The 18,968-nt window shown below is 37.2% G+C and overlaps 1 protein-coding gene across 1 annotated transcript; it reads left to right on the plus strand.

Moving 5' to 3' along the window:
- The first annotated feature begins 831 nt into the window (after positions 1–831).
- On the plus strand, positions 832–17,477 carry DR1 (down-regulator of transcription 1). The gene is made up of 3 exons (XM_014836334.3): positions 832–2,541; positions 10,317–10,480; positions 15,090–17,477. Exons 1-3 carry the CDS (start codon positions 2,322–2,324, stop codon positions 15,234–15,236), a joined length of 531 nt encoding a protein of 176 aa, XP_014691820.1. The 5' UTR covers positions 832–2,321; the 3' UTR covers positions 15,237–17,477.
- Positions 17,478–18,968: the final 1,491 nt, after the last annotated feature.

Genomic DNA, 18,968 nt, shown 5'->3' on the forward strand with positions numbered 1-18,968 from the left:
GAAAAAACTGGGACAGGAACCTCGGTCTCTTTACTATACACCCCATGCTTACGCTACCACAGAATCCTGTAGTAATGAACTACTACTGGAATAATAACATGTGCTCTACCGATCTATGTATCATAAGCCTGTAAGTCCATATAGCATAAATGTTATAGAAGAAAGCAAAATTATCATTATTACTTTTTTTCAGGAACAACAAGATTTGAGTCAGTGACAATGTGATAACTCTGGAGACATTTTTTGCTAGCTTTTTCAGACTGATAAACTTGGTAAGGCCAAGACAAATTTAGACAAATTTAAACCAACAGTAAACTGACTTACAAAAACACTACATAAAGAGCCAACAACTGAGCCAACAGTTTCACAGTTCTATTTTGAAGAAAATTTTAAAATATTTTATCAAAGAAATTTTGACTAAACTTAATAGCACTAAAAGACAAGCGTCTACACTTTAGAAATCAAAGAACCCATCAGTGTACTGGAGAAAATGCTAAATGAAAAAAACCGGTATAATTAACTAAGGTCTCCTCAAGGTGCCACATCTAGATTCTTAGACTGAAATATAACATTTTAAGAAAACATTTCGAGAATGAATCTGATTAAAGTGCAAAAATGGATTTAAAGTGTATCTCGTTCATTTTTAGTAGTTGCAACACTCCACTACTTATAACACTTATTCTTCCAAATGACAAACTTAGTTTATAAAAATAATGCCATTTTTGTGAAAATTGACACACGTTGACCTAACAAGTTTACACACAACCTGACACCCGTTGATATTACTAATCACCTTGGAGAGAAGCAAAACTCAGAGTTGCTTAAGATACTTCAGCATACTTTATTTTCCCCCCTCCAGAAGCCAACGTGCATACAACATGAAAAACGACTATGTTGGAGACTCGTAACGTGGTTGACTGTACGTTAAGTACTTCCACTACAAGGGATCTGGTTTCCAGTTTCCGGTTTAGCCCTTAGTAGCGACTGGAAGGGCAAGGCACTTCTCTGAATGTTTCCTTCCCCATAAAACGAAAAAATAGGTGGAAGACCATCGAGAGCTTTGATCCGAATAATGCCTATTAGATACCATCAAAAGCTTTTCCTCCAAATGATGCACACACAGGCACACGGGGTTCTGCTTTCCCCATATCCCATTCCCCCGAGCCCAGGCCTCGTTTCTCTTCCTTTCAATCCCAATTCGGCTTCCTTAAAAGAATAAGAGAGTTCTTTTGCGGTCCTTTGTCCCCAAACGTGGCTAGACACGGGTTTGAGGCCTCAGCAGGTTGAGACTGTAGAGGCGATTCACCCGCGCCCGTCCACCCACCCACCGCATCCCGAGTCCCGGACCGCAGCCCTGGAGCAAGCGCGTGCTCGGAGTTCTCCGGTACCGCGAGGCGCGCGCTCGCCCAGCTCCGGGCCCGGCGAAGGGGCGGGATCCAGGGGCGCGTGCCGGGCCGGCGGCAGGCGGAAGCCGCTGGCGGTGAGGACGGGCTGTTAGCGCCGCCGCGGGTGGGGGAAGGGCGGCAGCCACACCCGGAAGTCGGTCTGGAGCGGAGGGGAGGGAACATGGGGGGCGAGGCTTCCGGTAGCGCAAAGAGTGTCGGGAGGGGCTTCCAGCAAACCTTCTTCCCTGGCCTCTGAAGGGACCACCGTTGCCGCGGCCTCGGCTTCCACGATCTGCGTTCGGGCTAAACGGCCACGGTGGCCGCCACTGCCGCGCGTCTTGTGCCTGGCTCTGTCCGTATTCGTTCCCGGGCGGCCACCCCGGTTCCAGCAGCGGCCGCGGCCGACATGTTGTGAGGCGGCGGCGCTGGTGTCTGAAGGATGGTTTGGCCGAGGCGGCGGCAAGGGCTGCTGGCGGCGGCGGCGGCAGCGGGGGCTCCGGCTCTGTAGAGCCAAGCCCGCTGGGTGTCCGCCTGGTTCCGCGGCGAGGCCAGTGCCCCTGGGCCGTGCCTCTGTCCGGGCGCCGTTGGGGACCGGTTAGGCGACAGCGCCCGCCCGTCTGAGAAGACACGAAGGTGGTTCCCCAGTGTTCAAATTTCCGGACCACCGTGCTTCCCCTCCCCGACCTGGGCAGTGCCGCCCCTGGAATCCTCAGCCCCCCGACTCTCCTCCCAACCTCGCCCTGAATCCCTCACACACACGGCTGTTCCCCGCCCTCACGAGCCAGCTCCTCCCCGCCTCCCCCTTCATTTTCTGCACCCTCTTCTCGGCGCCCCCGGATCCCTCTCCGAGGGCGGCCTTTTGAAACATCTTCGTGGGGTAGTGGACCAGAGCTGGGGAGGTTTTAAAAGTCGGGGCGCGAGAAATAGGAAGATACGATGGCTTCCTCGTCTGGCAACGATGATGATCTCACTATACCCAGAGCTGCTATCAATAAGATGATCAAAGAGACTCTCCCCAATGTCCGGGTGGCCAACGATGCGCGGGAGCTGGTGGTGAACTGCTGCACTGAATTCATTCACCTTATATCTTCGGAAGCCAATGAGATTTGCAACAAGTCGGAAAAGAAGACCATCTCCCCAGAGCATGTCATCCAAGGTAAGCTGTATGGGATGTGTGGGATTTTGTTTAAATGAGGGTCCGGGGACAGCCTGCTAGTCGCGTGCCCCGTTCGTGTCAGAGCCTTCCTTCCTCCCCCCGAGAGGCACCGGTAGATGGAGCAGCCACGCGGGCGCGCGGGCAGCGGGTGCCTGCAGACCGTCCGTGTGTAGTCTTCTCGTGGTGCTTTTCATCCAGCGAGTGCAAGGTAGCGTTGCTGGCGTTCAGGTGCGCTAACGTCCCCCAAAGGTAAAAAGTGTGAGTAGTGATCTCGATTCACAGCCAGGTAAGCGGGAGCCACAAGAATTTTGCCTGCCTAAGGATGAACCTAGACGTGACAGCTGAGACCCTGCCCGCCTGAGGTGGAACCTAGATCGTGACAACTGGGAGAGGGACCCAGAAGGCTCCCCAGGAAAATTAAAGTTCAGACGGGAACTGCAAGCGTGAGTGGAGACGGCACCTCTTCCTCGCCCGACCTTTTCCCCAGTGTAGAGGAAAAGCTGAATTTTCTGAACACATGATTTAAAAAGTTCTTAACGTGATTGTGTTCAACGTTGTAAAGTTTACTGATGTCGAATAAAGAGGATATATTTTTTGTTTTGACAATGGTTTGATAGTCCTGCCGTTCGATAAGTTACCAAAGCGCTCTGGTTCTGTTCTGTAAGAAAAGGGTGAATGTTCTTTAATCTTTCTTTCTTTTTCCTTTGTGTATCTTGCTTTGTTCTACGGAGATAAATTTTTAAAGCTTGGATTGAAAGATTGTAAGAGATGTTTTTTCATGGAACATTTCTCTGTGCTTTCCTGCTGCCGTTCCCGTTGAGATGTGTACACTTAAGCTTCTGTTGAACAGCACTTCTGAAAGTTTTAAGGCTTTCTGTGTCTTATCTTGGAAGGGATTAAGTCCAGTAATATTCATTTGGGGGACTGTTCTGATGGTTTATTTCTGAGATGGGACATATTTCCTTGTCATAATGTTTTGGTAAGCACTTATATAGACGCTTATGAAAAATTTGCATTCAATTTGACGTGATGAATTGCCGTTTATGATAATCCAATTAAAATTCTAACAATTTCTTGATTGCTTTTGATGTCAGAAAAAACTCATGGTTAATTTTAATCATTTTGCTAGGCAGATCGTTGTCTACCATTTTATTTTTATAATTTAACTTTTTAAAAGGTGACTCCTGTTTTGAAGTAGAGAACACATCTGCTCATGTTCACCATGTCCAATATTTTACTGTCAATATTGACAAAAGGATTAAATGATTCATTTTTGGTTTTTAATGATGTGTAGAAGGTAGAGTTAAAATATACTCTGCCATTTCTATTTCAGTACATAAGGAGAAAAAAATCCCTAGGAAAAAGCATAATTGATTTTAAAGTTAGTATTTTTTCGTACTTGTTTGATGTGCTGAATCTTGGCAAGTAAAACGAAAGCCAAGTTGTCTATTTTTCCTCTTGTGTTTTTATTTTTACATTGTATGTATGATTGTTGTCATAAGTCTTTCACAAGGTTATCCAACACGGATAGCTATAATTTTCTTTTACAGCTCATAAAAAAAGAAGGATCTTTTATCAACATTGCTTTTCTAATGAAAATTGCAAAAGATTTCTAAAAGATCTGCCTAAACATTTGTTTACACCACAGAAGTGGGGATCGTTCCAAAAATCCAATAACACATTTCAATCTGTCTTCTTGGGTAGAGTTTATTCTTTTCTAGGATATATTTAGATTTCTGATTGACATGATGGAATAAAAGTGCAGCTGTAGCAAGCAGTATGCTAAATAGCTCAACTTTGGAATATGCTAAATTCGGTTTAATGTATGAGTCAGAAAGTTATAGTGAAAGCATTTTCCTTTGTGTACTGAAGATGATTTACGTATTAATTTTAAAAAGTCATGTATTGACCTGTTATAGTCTTATAAATTTACCTTTATTTTCTTGTAACATTGCTATTATTAAGTGGATAAGGACAACATTTTTGCCCAAAATTCTCTCCAGTTTGGGGAAGAGATTTTTGTACCGTGATAATCTCATATGCTTAATCATTGTAAAGAATTTTTGTCTTGAGTGGTTGAAATTCTTTTAAAGAAATCCTTAAGGTATGTATTTTTTAGGTATTTAAAGTGTATTTTTACAGACTAACTCTGGAAAGCTAGGTAAATCATGATAGGTACGATGTTTTTTATGCTTTTCTGTCAGCATTGATTATTTAGGAACGTAGAATATTTCCAAGTGGAATAATAGTGTACATTTTAAAGTGGTATGGTTTTCATATGTTGAAGTTTGTATTTTTTAGTAATAAGTTTAATGAACTAAACTTTGCTTCAGGACATTTCACTTGTTCACTTGCTACTTTGCTTTGTCAGAACAGATTAAGCATTTGAGGCAATTTTGTAAAATGCAAGTTAAAGTTGAAATAATTTTTATTTTCTTTCTGTGAGGGAGATTGGCCATAAGCTAGCATCTGTTGCCAATCTTCCTCTATTTTAAGTGGGATGCCGCCACAGCATGGCTTGACGAGCAGGTGCTAGGTCTGCCCCTGGAATCCGAACCTGCAGAGCATGTGAACTTAACCAGTATGCCACCGGGCTGGCCCTTAAAGTTGAAATAATTTTATTGCCAGTAAATTTGTGAAATACTATAACTGAATTTTTTAGAAATTTTTTCTAAATGTTTTGCTTATTTTGGGTTTAAGAAAGTGGACTTGGTACTGAAGATCGCATATACACAAATAAAGGGAGTTTTAAGTTATAAAAGGTGTTCCTTTTATTTCATTACTGGTTTCTGTGAACATATATTCTTAAATGAGTGCTAACATGTTCTGTTACGTTATGTAAAGAATTGACATTGAGAGTCAAGAGCTGCAAGTTCTATACTAGAAAGTCTGGCATTGGGCAAATCTGTTAAAAGTTTCCCCATTTATGTATAAATAATAATTAATGGTTTCAGGTATAACTTGGAGTTATTGAGAATGGGTCAATGTTGAGAAGGTTACATGAAATATGCTACAATAAATAATAATTTTAAAAATTTATGATGGTACTGATTAAAATATAAAGCTGAAAGTCTGTTACATTTAACCTTACATCATGATGCCATTTGTAAAGCCAAAGTGTAAATAAGAATATTTTGAGTGATATTACTTTCTTTCTATGTTTTCGATCTCTTGCTACATTTTTTTTTTCACATTTATGAGAATAGTAACTGAAAGTAGTAAAAGTCTGAAAAAGTCTCTGAGGATTTGTTTCTTCAGCAGTTAAGTTGCTCCAAGCTATTTATGTTGAAGGACTTTTTAGAAATTCCAGTCCCTCTTACACTGATACTTTTGTAAAATACAATAAAAATGGAGTGTTTTCCACTAGAAAAACAAAATGGGAAAAAAAAGATGTAAAGTTTAATTTTTTGTTATTAGATTCAATAGATATAAAATTACTCTGTCAAATTGCTATGAAGGTTCTTTTTTTCCCCCAGCTTTATTGAGGGATACTTGACATATACCATTGTGTAAGTTTAAGGTGTACGGGGTAATGATTGGATGTATGTATATACTGTGAAATGATTACCACAATTAGGTTAGGTAACATATTTATCACCTCACATAGTTACTGTTTTGCTGCGAATGTTCTTAAATGCTTATTTCAGATTTCCATACCTAACTCAGAGCAGACCATTTACAAGCAGTTCTGGCACAAGTCCAAGGAATACATTTTGAGTAGCTTTGCCCTGAAGCGTAAACCACAGTCTATTTTGGAAAGTGGATGTGAAGTAGTTTTGAAATCAGAGGATCTGAGGGATTGCAGAGTTGTAATAAGAATGAGAATGATATTGTATTGCCTAAATAATCATCCATACTGATATTTTTTTCCAAAGGAACACGTGTAATTTGCATTGTTCAATTGATCACATAATCGGATGCTTTTCAAGTTAGGATTTTAGAATTTTCCTTAAAATTGATATATCTTTGTTTTTGTTTTCTTTCTGCCATGCAACAATTACCTTTGAATGCTACTATGTACTTGGCGCGGTGCTAGATACTGCTAAGGATATAAAGATGAGTGATATTTGATTCCTCCTCTGTCATCAGTCTCTCATTGTTGTCCCAGATTCCCAGGAATAGTGGCACCATAGAGGACATGGTTCTTAAGGGTCTTCAGAAACCTTTGCCAGACTAATGAGCCAAGAAGTCACTTTGGCCTGTATCCTCTTAATGTATTTTAATGAAACTGCATCACCCCTCTTCCCCCTACATGCCAATGAAAGAAAATAGAGAAACGAGAGAATGCTATTTTATATATTTTAGTTTTTTAAATGAAAGCGTTCATTATGCATTTGAAGTATAAAGTAATTTACACAAATTCTTGTTGTAACAAAACTTTTCAGAATTACATTGCTTTTGTAAAATAAGACAAGCCTGTATTAAAATTATTGTTGCTGGGTGGAAGTTTTTACTTTTTTTCGTTTTTAAGTGACTGTCTTGTTAACATCTGTCTTTTAAATTGAAAAGTGTTCTAAGTATTCTTTTTCCCTAATATACTATGCACTTTTCTGGATATAGTTTTAAGATAGATGGCAGAGAGTAGCAGACAGACCTCTGAGGAATAAGTAATGTTTGTGTTTTACCCACAAATTTTTAAAAAATTATTATTCTTTTTGGCTTTTACTCTGAGATGCCTAGAGCTAGGGCCATCAACAGTCCATAAAGTCCCTTTGTACACATTAGGAAAAGGCACTCCTTTCTTAAAAACCTTTACTACCCTCTGCCAGAAAAAGCACCATAATTAAACGTTCAAATCTATTATGTTTACAGTACGAATGGCCCTCCTTAGATAGAGTACTGTTGTGCACTGAACAACATGCACAACTGTAAGTGGTGGCCCTGCTCAGAAGCCATTTCCCTTATCCTTTAAGATTCTCCTTTGTCTGAAATGGAAATGGTTAGTACTACATGGTAACAAATGATGTAAAATATCTTTCTATTTATAAGATACTATAGTTATTGATATCTGTTAGCCAAAATGTGTTTAAAATTTGGATTAAAATCAGTGCAGGTTTTGAGATTAAATTTATGGCTGTTCCTGTTGAACCATTTAATTGAGAATAGAGTATTTATATATAGAAGCTCTTTGCATAATATTAAATATTAACCTTGGATTTACTTGCATAGTTTTTGAAAGCAATGTTCTCAACCTTAGATGTTTTTAAAGGTGAAGTTTTTTTTTCCTTCTTCTCCTTTTTAATTTTTAACCCAAGCCTCCATGGTTAAAGGTAGTTTGGATTGGATTTTTTTTAATGTCTGGTCTAGTAATTCATGACATTTTGAAGAGTTGCCTCCATTGTGTTTATTTGTTCATTTTGTAAATTTAATATTTTATATTATACTTGTTCAGCTTGAATTTAGAGGTGATAATGCATAGCTCTACATTTATTTAGGTCCTGTACATTTAATAGGGTACTCTTTTAAATGTAAGAGGAAAAATAAAGATGAATAATACATGGTCCAAGTCAGTTAAGTGACTCTTATGTGCTAGACCCTGTGTTAAATACCTTAGATTAATTACTTGTTCATTCCTACAAACCTAAAACTAATAAAAATATGATAGTGAATACTTTATCCTGCTCCTTCTATGAGTCAGCCTCTGGTCTAAGCTCTTTATTTATATTAATTCATTTATACTTTACAGCAACCTGATCTGATGAGATGTAGATACTATTATTCTTGTTCTAGAGGCACGTAAGTAAAGGAACGTATCTAGGGTCACACAATTAATATGAGGCAGAGCTGGATGTCAGTCCCTTGCAGCCTTACCACTATACTGCTGCTTGTTGTAGGAAGATATTATGAAATAGATGCTATTCTCATTTTGGAGATGGAAAACTGAAGCTTAGTGATATTAAGCAATGTATTCAAGGTTATACAAATACAGTGACAACCAAGTTTCAAATTCTATGTTTATCTGATTTTAAAAGGGGGAGATTATTTCTGTCTAGGAGAATCAGGCAAGCTTAATTTGAAGATGGAGTTTGATCTGGGCCTTGAATGCATTACCATCAGCAGGAATGTGGGAAACTGGTGCCTGTTGGGATACATTGAGCAGTCAGATTTAGCAGAAATGTAGAGGGATTTAATGGCAGAAATAAAGCTGGAAATGTAGGTAGGGCTAAATCCTGGAGAGCCTTCATATAGGGCTAAGGAAATAAAACTTTATTTAGAATGTGTCAGGAAACCATAAGCCATTCACTTGGTTTCCTTTGGTATTGTCTCCAGCCAATATTATTGAAAATACGTTACTATGCTTGTGCCTTTAAAAAGAGAAAAGATAAACTTTTGACTTCTAGCATTGACACTTAAAAAATGGTCAGTGTGTCAATTCAAGTAAAAAATGCAGGCTGTCTAATCTTCACTTAATTTTCCACTATACCCCAAGCTCCTTGAGGCCAAGAATTATGTGGTGGCTAATTTAATATATAGAACTCATAATAGTGTGTTATTGAAATTTTTGCAGGGGGGATCAGGAGGGGTCAGTAAGTTATTAAAATTGAAGTACTAGTACTGTGCTTTTTGGTATCAGATTATTTCTAAAAAAGGTTGATAAAACAGCTTAATGTTTGAAGTAATTAAAGTTGTAAAATCGTTCAAAATATCTTAAAAACTGCAGCTTACATGAGAATGTGGGTTTGTAAAGGTATATTTGGTATTCTCCCCGAAGAGCAAATCCCTGAAATTAGAATTCAGGGCATCTTTACTGAGGGCAGTCTGGTTCATCATCATTGTTGAAAGACTGCAAGAACTGATGAACTATGTTAAGTTCATTTATTGTGTTTTTCACCACCTATATTTCATCATTGGGTCAGAAAACACAATGTGCTTTTGGGGCATTAGTCAACATATAGAAAACTATAAAATATACTTTTAAATAGTATGAGCCAAAAGGAAGTTTTATGCCTGTCTTTCTGGATAACAGAAGGCATTTAGAGAGTACATTATTTTCTTCTAAAATTTTCTTTCTAAATGTAAAAAAATAAAGGGCGAGAATTTTTTGTTAATACTTCTATCCTTATAATCTTCCTTTATCCCAGTTTTCTGCCACATCACTTAAAAAGCTTTTATAGTGCTTCCTGTTAAAGTTTTATTTTCAAGGGAAACTTGTTGGCTGAATATAAATGCTGAATTTCATAAGTTATTTCCACCAGTATTTCTTAACTTGGCAGTTTGAGTGTCTTTGCTAAAAATAGTTTCCTGTTGATATTGGACAAAAGAACTTATCTATTCTTTCATCCTATCCTAGTAAAACTTAGAGCATGTGCTACCAGCCTACTTTTTCTAAGTCAAATGGAACAAAATATGTTAACAAATATATTCCAAATACTTATTTTGTATTCTTTGAGAAAGTGACTGACTTGATGTTTGATTTACTATGAGTGGTATAGGAAAAATGTTTTCTTAGTAAAACCACATGTTCTTACGTTGGACCTTTTTTTCCTCACAGGAAATGCTTTGGTTTTTTAAAATTAGTCAGAAAGAAAAGGAAGAGTGAAGGCCTGTGCCTTGGAATGTTCCTTAAGTTTTAACTAATTTGCAATCTAATACTAAGAAAGTTGATAATATATTTTGTCTTAGCTATCCAGATAATTGCTGTGAACTATAAAAAAGGTAAAATTATTAGAAAACAACAACCTCCCCCTCCAAAAAAAAACCCCACAAAAGCTTAACATTCCATAGGTGGGGGAAAAGCTATACTTTATTACTCTCTTATGTTTTCATTTCCCTAGCGCTAGAAAGCTTGGGCTTTGGCTCTTATATCAGTGAAGTCAAAGAAGTCTTACAAGAATGCAAGACTGTAGCATTAAAAAGAAGAAAGGCCAGTTCTCGTTTGGAAAACCTGGGCATTCCTGAAGAAGAGTTATTAAGACAGCAACAGGAATTATTTGCAAAAGTAAGTAATCATTTTAAATTATTTTTGTCTGAATCCTAGCCTCTTTGCTAACAGAAATCATACTGGTTTCTGAATCATTTCCTAAATCAACATACCTACCCAAAGGGTTGTCTTTCTGTGGCTGATTGTTTGATCATAGAGTCTGATGTTTAGATCTGGCTTGTTTGACTCTGTTTAGCCAGTTATTTACTTTGTATAAAAGTAAATATTTGCAGTAACCTGTTTTCTAAGGAGAACAACTCCAAAAAACTACTGAGATTTTACTTTGATGTTTTTCTGACAGAATGATCATTTGAAAGCAAGGAAAGTATACTGAAACACTCTTAAGATTAAAATGATGGGCTGGTGAGAAAATACTGTATCAGATTGCATGATGAGTGGCATAAGAGGAAAATCTGATTAACATTGACCTATGGGTGAAGATCTCCTAGTATTTCTTAGGTCTTGTGAGGGAAATCAGCAGAGAGGTAAAATTATAGCAGCTGCCTAGTACTTCTTTCAGAGCAGAAAGTACTTAAGTCCTAAATATGAAAGGAACTGATAAGTAAATATAATGTCTTTTGTATCGCTTTCATATTTTATCTTTTAGACTTTATTTTAAATAATAACACAATAGCAGCCTCATTTGAAGCCATCTTTCACTGCTAGCAGCAAATATTGGGAAAGGGGGAACCAGTAATATATTGAGATTGAAGTTAACTGTAAATTAATAAGTGAGTCATTTTAGTGTGTGGGAATGAGAATCTTAAAACATAATGAAAATCTCCAAAAGAAGAAATGAATTAAGAAGTATATGCCCACTTACCTCTCTTTCACACTTCCATTTTAGAAGGAAATACTTGGGATGGATTGGGTAAGAGGGAAAAAGGAAATTAGAATAAATACCACTGAAAAATTTAATTTGTAGAAATAAATACATATAAAATTATCAATCAGCAGTGATTTTAAAGGCATAGGAACTGTTTTATGTTCAGAAAGAAATGTATGGGAGCTGATATGGGGTCATAGTACATAATGTCAGTTAAATTTAAAATGTAACTGGTACATGTCTTTGCAAATCATTGAATAAATTATGAGATCAAGCACCTTTGCAATAAAACCTGTCTAGAGACTTGAAATTATTTGAATTTTGGGGGGAGGGGTGCATGAAATTATACCTATTCATAATTGATTAGGCCACAGAGTATGTATTCTTTTTTTTTTTTTTTTAGATTTTATTTTTTCCTTTTTCTCCCCAAAGCCCCCTGGTACATAGTTGTGTATTCTTCGTTGTGGGTTCTTCTAGTTGTGGCATGTGGGACGCTGCCTCAGCGTGGTCTGATGAGCAGTGCCATGTCGGCGCCCAGGATTCGAACTAACGAAACACTGGGCCGCCTGCAGCGGAGCGCGCGAAGTTAACCACTCAGCCACGGGGCCAGCCCCCAGAGTATGTATTCTTAAGTTGATTAAAATCACTTATTTGGTTTCCCCTATAATTTCCTTATGAACTCTTTTTTTTTTTTTCTGCTGAGGAAGATTTGCCCCGAGCTAACATCTGTTGCCAATCTTCCTCTTCTTTGCTTGAGGAAGAATTGCCCTGAGCTAGCATCTGTGCCAGTCTCTGTTTATTTTGTATGTGGGTCACTGCCACAGTGTGGCCACTGACAAGTGGTGTAGGTCCATGCCCAGGAGCCTAACCTGGGCTGCTGAAGTGGAGCGTGCTGGACTTAACCACCAGGCCACAGGGCCAGCCCAATAATTTTCTTTTTTTTAAAGATTTTTTTTTCTTTCTTTTTCTCCCCAAGGCCTCCCAGTACATAGTTGTGTATTTTTAGTTGTGGGTCCTTCTAGTTGTGGCATGTGGGATGCCGCCTCAGCATGGCTTGATGAGCGATACCATGTCCGCCCTTCGGATTCAAACTGGCAAAACCCTGGGCTGCCCAAGTGGAGCATGCAAACTTAACCATTTGGCCATGGGGCTAGCCCCTCGATAATTTTCTTATGAACTCTTAAAATGTTTTTCGTGAAGCACTATTAGTCTATTTTGAACTCTAAGAATTCTTACTGTAAAAAAGTAAAAATGCCTATAGAATATCTATTTTCCATACTGCTTTATAAAAATGGGTGAAAGTAGTTTTTGGAGAGAATACCTGGTTTCTCATTTCCTAAACAAAAAGTTTCTGTCTTGTAGGGGAGATATAATACAGGTACACTAACAACTATAATAGGAGGCTGACTGCTTTCATGAGAAATACATAAAGAGATTGTAAGTACAGGCACATCACATTAGATTTTGGTCGTGTAGGAGTGTTCCAGTTACTAAGCAGTTGTCACAGCCTGAAAACCGCCTTTCTATGCTCTGCTTTGTGTCTGGGCCTAGTACTCTGCAAACCACTTTTCTGCTTTTCTAGCTAACTTCTGGTAGACTGGACTGCCAGTAGGGGGCTCTAGAGGGAGATCCCAAGGCTGGAGGAGGAAGGCAGCACTTGGCCTCCTTTCTTTACTTTCTGTTGGCTTCTAGTTCCTTTGAGCAACCTAGCAATGCTTTTTCACCGTGCCTGCATCGGTTTTTTTCCTGTAGCAGGAACTGAATCTAGTTTGCAGTTTCTCTCTTACAGAACCAGCCTAAGCAGTCGTCTCTTTCCTCAGGGATGTGGGTCTTAAACCTTGGGCCCTCCTCCAAGCTCAGGGATCCTAGTAGCAGCCAACCTATACCCCTTCTCCAGAGGTTTGAGTTTCAGCTCCATGGGTTGCTCCTCTGAACTTATAAATTTTAAAAATTCCAGCTTCTTCCCTTGTTCTCCCAGTTTTACAGTTGGTGGCTGCTTTCTGTAGTTGCCACCTGCATGATCTTAGTTTTCTTTTCTTGCTTTTCCAGTCACCTATTTACCAACTTTATGCTTGGTTAGCAATCATTTTTGTTACATTCTTTCTGTTCCCCTAACTAGTGTGACTTTTATCTCCTGATTAGACTCTGAATGATACTGGGAGGAATCAGGAAAAAACTTAATGGAGAAAATAGTATTTCAGTTTGACTTGAAGAGTAGAATTTCAGTAGGTGAAAATCAGGAAATTTCACATAGAACGAATATCAGCATGAGTAAAGGTTGTGGAAATGGAAAGGCATGGTGTATATTTGGGAAACATTTTATGTTCTAGGTTTTTTGGAGCAGAAGGTACATGTTTCAAAAAGTTACAGGGGTAGATTGGGGCAGGCAGTAATTTAGAGGGCCTTGAACTCTAGGCTGAGATATTGGACTTCATTGGTAACATGATTTTTTTAAGTATAATAATGACCAGATTAGAATTCTCTAGAAATGTTTGAGTAATAAATTCATGACAGATTATTAAGAAAAGTTAGGAGGAGTGTACATGGTAAAATCTTAATGTTAGAGGTTATGCTGTGCATCACTGTTTTCCCACAAAACATTCTGTGTTGGGAATGCAACAATGAATATGATAATAGTCTCTATTCTCAAGTCTAGTGGAGAAAACAGATATATACTCAGGTAATTAGAGAACAAAGCAGATAGGTACGGGAATGCATAGAGAATTATTGCATATCATAATAGAGCAATTATATGACCTAGAAGGGTCAAGAAATACTAACTGATTTGCGTTTTAAATGATGACTAGGACTTGGCCATGCATAAAGGAGGATATGAGCCAGGCTTAAAGAACAATTCTGAGAAAAGACAGGGAGAAACAACATTGTTTTGGTAGAGTCTAATGGGAAATTATATGATCTTTTCAAGAACAGATTCATTTTTCCCTTCTTGGTGTGGTTTTTCTGCTAATGGGTGAATAAATTGGAAGGGAGCCTTAGCTCTTGCAACACTGCATGTAAATTGAGAAGGGGCTTTAGCTGTTGTAACATTGCATGTAATACATATGTATGCATCTTGGTTTCTAAAACTTTTTTTTTTTAAATGGAGGATATATCAAATGAATGGATTTTAACTATCCCACTTATAATCAGTCCTGGATAAGTGTATTTTCACTAGTGTGTATATGGGAAGGGTGTGTGTGTGTGTGTGTATGTATGTTTAGAGAGAGAGAGGAAAGAGGGACAGAGGAAGAGAGAGATGTGTATACAAGGTAGGGAACTGTGATCGAAACTCAAAAGAAATATCAAGGTAACTATTGCATTCGTGTATGGGACTTTTCCCTAAGAGTTAGAGGAACTGTACTAGAGAATTTTTGAACCACAGAAATAATTTTTAGATTGAAAAATGTTTACATCAAAATTGTAAGTTGAGAGGAAGACAAATCAAGTGAAATGAAAATAAGAGAGAAACACAAGGAAAGGAATCAGAAAGAGAATATTGTGATTTTTCTGTCAACTTTTTCAGCTTCTTACCGAAGGTCATAAATTATGTGGCATAAAAGGAGACTATCTATAAGAGAACCAAGTTTTAGAAACTCTCCTTAGAGAGTTGACAGAGAAACAATCTCTAACTATGTTTTCTTATAGGGTTCATGTTTTCCAGATGTACAATTATATAGTGGTTGGAAAATATCCGAACTTGGTAATGACTAAGTCTGTTATTAGCTTAATATACATTTAAGCAAAGTGTATATGTTGTGAGTTTTAAAAAACATTATTTGTTTTTATGTTTTTGGTGTTTAGGCTAGACAGCAACAAGCAGAATTGGCCCAGCAGGAGTGGCTTCAAATGCAGCAAGCTGCCCAACAAGCACAGCTTGCTGCTGCCTCAGCCAGTGCATCTAACCAGGCAGGATCTTCTCAGGATGAAGAAGATGAGGATGATATCTGAAATTCACCAGCTGAGTTTCTGTTTCCTCTATAAATGTTTTTTCCTTGCACAAGAAAACGGTGAAAGGAATGCTTATCTGTAATTCTGTGTGCATCTTGGTGGACTTGCCATTGGTATTCCGGGGATGTCTGCTGTTAAGTTTCATCTGTCGTGTGCTATTCATGTAAAAACTGTCTCTTTGAACTATTGAAAATTTAAGATTCAGTATAATATCAATTTTGAATTTTTAATGGTGTTTATGAAATTTTAGATAGCAGTGAGTCCTTTATTTGATCAATAAACAGTGTTACAGAAAACTTCATTTATAAAAATACAGTGAAATTTATACAGAAACTCTAAATATGCATTTGCATTTCCTTTGCCCTTTTAACTAAACTAAAAATTGGGAATTTTAAATTATTGGGGGAATGGTACTGTGTGATACAGTAGACATTAGATGAGGTTGGTGAAAAAACAAAGAGTTCAGTTATATAGTATCTGAATTTTTTGTTTTTTAAAATGAGTATATACAGGCAATAAGTATATATGCTCAGATAAATACACTTGTTTAAAAAACTCTCAAAACCGGACATTCAAAAACTAGGAAGGAGTATGTTCAATAGTAGTTGTATAAATTTGGTGGGTTATGTTTTTGATTTTGTTTTTGTTTTATGTAGAGCTGAAAACTACAGTTTTGTTATGGCATAATTCATCTTGAGCTACACTATTACATTTCAAAGGCTGCCCAATTTTGAGGACTGTCATGATTCTTACTATTTCACTCCATTAATTGTTAATAGTATTACTTGCTTAGTCCATCCATGTTTATTGGAACTTGTAAAACAATTGCTTAGGTTCCGTTGGTTTAACTGAGGTTCATGAATATTCAAACCTTTGCTGGGGGAAAGAAATGAAAGTTAATGAGCATGCTTGCTATAAAAGAGGAATTTTTTATAATTTAACTTGTAGTTATAGTTTACTTATTGTTTGTTTTTAGCGTTACTTTTACATTTTCTTGACTAGATGGCCTAGAGTGTCCAATGCTTCCTTTTGAAATGGCACCATTGTCTCTGTCGTAATTGAGAGATAGCTTTAAAAAGTGATTGGTTTTGTTTTGTTTAAGAAAGCGTGTCATAGCTGATCAGCCTTATATGAAACAGTTAGTTTCAACCTGCTCATTGAAAGGGAGAAGCTTTAATTTGGTTCCAATAAAGTATGGTAGTGATTTTTATATGAATCCAGTGTGCTGAAGAAATGGCATATTGTTTGTATTTTGGAAACAGAGTGGAAAAACCACTGAAGGTAGTATGAAGTAATCTAAATTCCTGTGTCAGTTGCCAAATCACTTAAATTTCTGTATTCACCAAGCCCAAGGATAGATTTCAGCTCCCAGGATCCCAATTTTAATTGGAGAGCTAAATAAATAAAGTTTAAAAGTGTTGGACTTCTTAATGATCATATTTTGCAGTTTTAGAAAACGTGAAATATTGCACATTTATTAAATACATTTCTCCCATGCCACGAAAAGGTTAATCTTGCTGAATGTTTTAAGTTGAACTTGATATTGCATCCATGAAGTGCTTTGGACAAGATAGAAGGGATTGTTTTTTTTAAAGTTTAAGTACCAAAGGTAGTCTAGTCTAAGAAATAATAAGTGTTGGCTTTTCTAATTTGTACTGTAACATCCTTATACTTTATATTTTAAGTATATCTGTTTCTTAAGTAAACAAGTTAGATATTTTTCCACACCTTTTTTTTTTCTGATGCAGAGTTCAGGTTAATTATTTTACTGCATCTGATAATGTATTATATGTTCGAAGCCTGGTGACTTTTCATTTTGACATTCTTGTGATTTCATATGCTGTATTCTTCAAGCAATAAAATTCTGATGTGTTTTATAAATTGTTTTTATATTCAATGATCTATACAGATTAATGGCAGGAGATTTCTATTAACGTTTTTAATGGTTTCAAGAATCTTAGACCTCCAAAAGACGTTTTGATTATTTGATATATAGTACCTGACTTTCTCCTTTGTTTACTGTTATTTTAGAAAATGTGGTTTTTCTTGTGTTTTTGTAATTTACAATCCTAGGTAGGATCCAGGCATAACAAAGCTAATGAATCTGTGTTTTACTTTTAGCTTGCTTTTTAGCGTTTAAAAGTCACTATTATATTCTATCTGTTGTTGAGATTTTTTAAATCATTTGGAGAAAGAACCAAATCTTTAGCGTTCTTGAGAAATAAAGTTCTTGGCTAGTAAGTATTTTCCCCACCTCCTTCAATATATATCTGTCTTTTTCAGCAGACTACCAGATTCATGTGTTGAGAAGTACCAATTTTTAAAACTGCATATACCATACATATAGAAGAGTACACAAATAAGGGTTTTCACAAATTTAGCATACTCATATAGGTAGCCCTTGGATCAAGACACAGGGCATTGTGATCACCCCAGAAGCCCTCATCTTGCCCTATCGTAATATCATCTTCTTCTTCCTCCCCAGAAACTTCTAAAACCATAGATTAGTTTCATCTGTCTTTTATTTTATGTAAATGTAGGTGTACATAATAGAGTTTTTTCACTCATCATTATATTTGTGAGTATACTGGTTTCCTGATGTCACTGTAATAAATTACCACAAACTTAGTGATTTAAAACAATACACATTTATTTTCTTGCAGTCTTGGAGATCAGAAGTCCAAAATCAGTAGTTTCATTAGGCCAAAGTCTAAGTATCAGCAGGGTTGGTTCCTGAAACAGGAGGTTTTGAGTGGAGAATTTGTTTCCTTGCCTTTTTTCAGCTTCCAGTGGCTGCCTGTATTCCTTGGCTTATGGCCCCTTCATCCATGTTCAAAGCTCTGCTTTCATCATCACATCATCTCTTCTTCTATAGTCGAATCTTCTTTTGCTTCTACATTTAGGGCCCACTTGGATGGTACAGGATAATGCCCCCATTTCAAGACCCTTAGTTTAATCATGTCTGCAAAGTCTCTTTTGCCATGTAAGGGAACATTCACAGGTTCCAGGGATTAGATCGTGGATATCTTTGGAGACCATTGTTCAGTCTACCAGCATGAGATTCATTCATATTGTTTCGTGTATTTGTAGTTCATTCATTCTCATTGCTGAATAATATTCCATTAATTTGTCTGTTTACATTATATCCAAAATTTATTTATTCATCTACCATTGATAGACAGTTGAGGAATTTCTAGTTCTGGGCTATTATGAATAAAGCTGTGGAGAACATTCTTATCCATGTCTTTTGGTGAGTGTATATATGCATTTCTGTTGAATATATGCCTGGGAGTGGAATTACTGAGTCATGGGGTATGCATACATTCTATTTTAGTTTGTACTGTCAGTTTTCCAAAGCATTTACAAGAAGGTACCATTTTATTGTGTACCATAGTAATGAATTGCCCTAATGGTCTAGTGGCCTGACAATGTTAATGAATTTCTTGAAATACCTGAATTATACCAAATGAGTTATACTTGCTACAGGAGATCTGTTGTTATTTAGTATCATACAAGAGGAAAATAAAAACAAAAGTATTTGGTCTTGTTACTACACAGTAGTAGTATGCACTCATTAGATTATTGCTCCTGAGAAGAAATGCAAGTTTTAAGTAATCATAAATAGTATGTCGAGTTTATAAATAGTATTTTAGGTGTGGAAAATCCATGATTTAAATTTTTAATTGAGTTAAATTTTTTTTTTGTTATAACCTTATTTGAATAGATAGATAT

The sequence above is a fragment of the Equus asinus genome, chromosome 16 (assembly GCF_041296235.1).
Source record: "Equus asinus isolate D_3611 breed Donkey chromosome 16, EquAss-T2T_v2, whole genome shotgun sequence".
Taxonomy (NCBI): Eukaryota; Metazoa; Chordata; class Mammalia; order Perissodactyla; family Equidae; genus Equus; species Equus asinus.

What these genes read in the sequence shown, in the direction of transcription:
- DR1 (XM_014836334.3), top strand. Translation starts at nt 2,322, where the DNA reads ATGGCTTCCTCGTCTGGCAACGATGATGATCTCACTATACCCAGAGCT. An exon ending in CCCAGAGCATGTCATCCAAG is followed by an intron (nt 2,542 to 10,316) that starts GTAAGCTGTATG and finishes TCATTTCCCTAG; the next exon opens with CGCTAGAAAGCTTGGGCTTT. An exon ending in AACAGGAATTATTTGCAAAA is followed by an intron (nt 10,481 to 15,089) that starts GTAAGTAATCAT and finishes TTTGGTGTTTAG; the next exon opens with GCTAGACAGCAACAAGCAGA.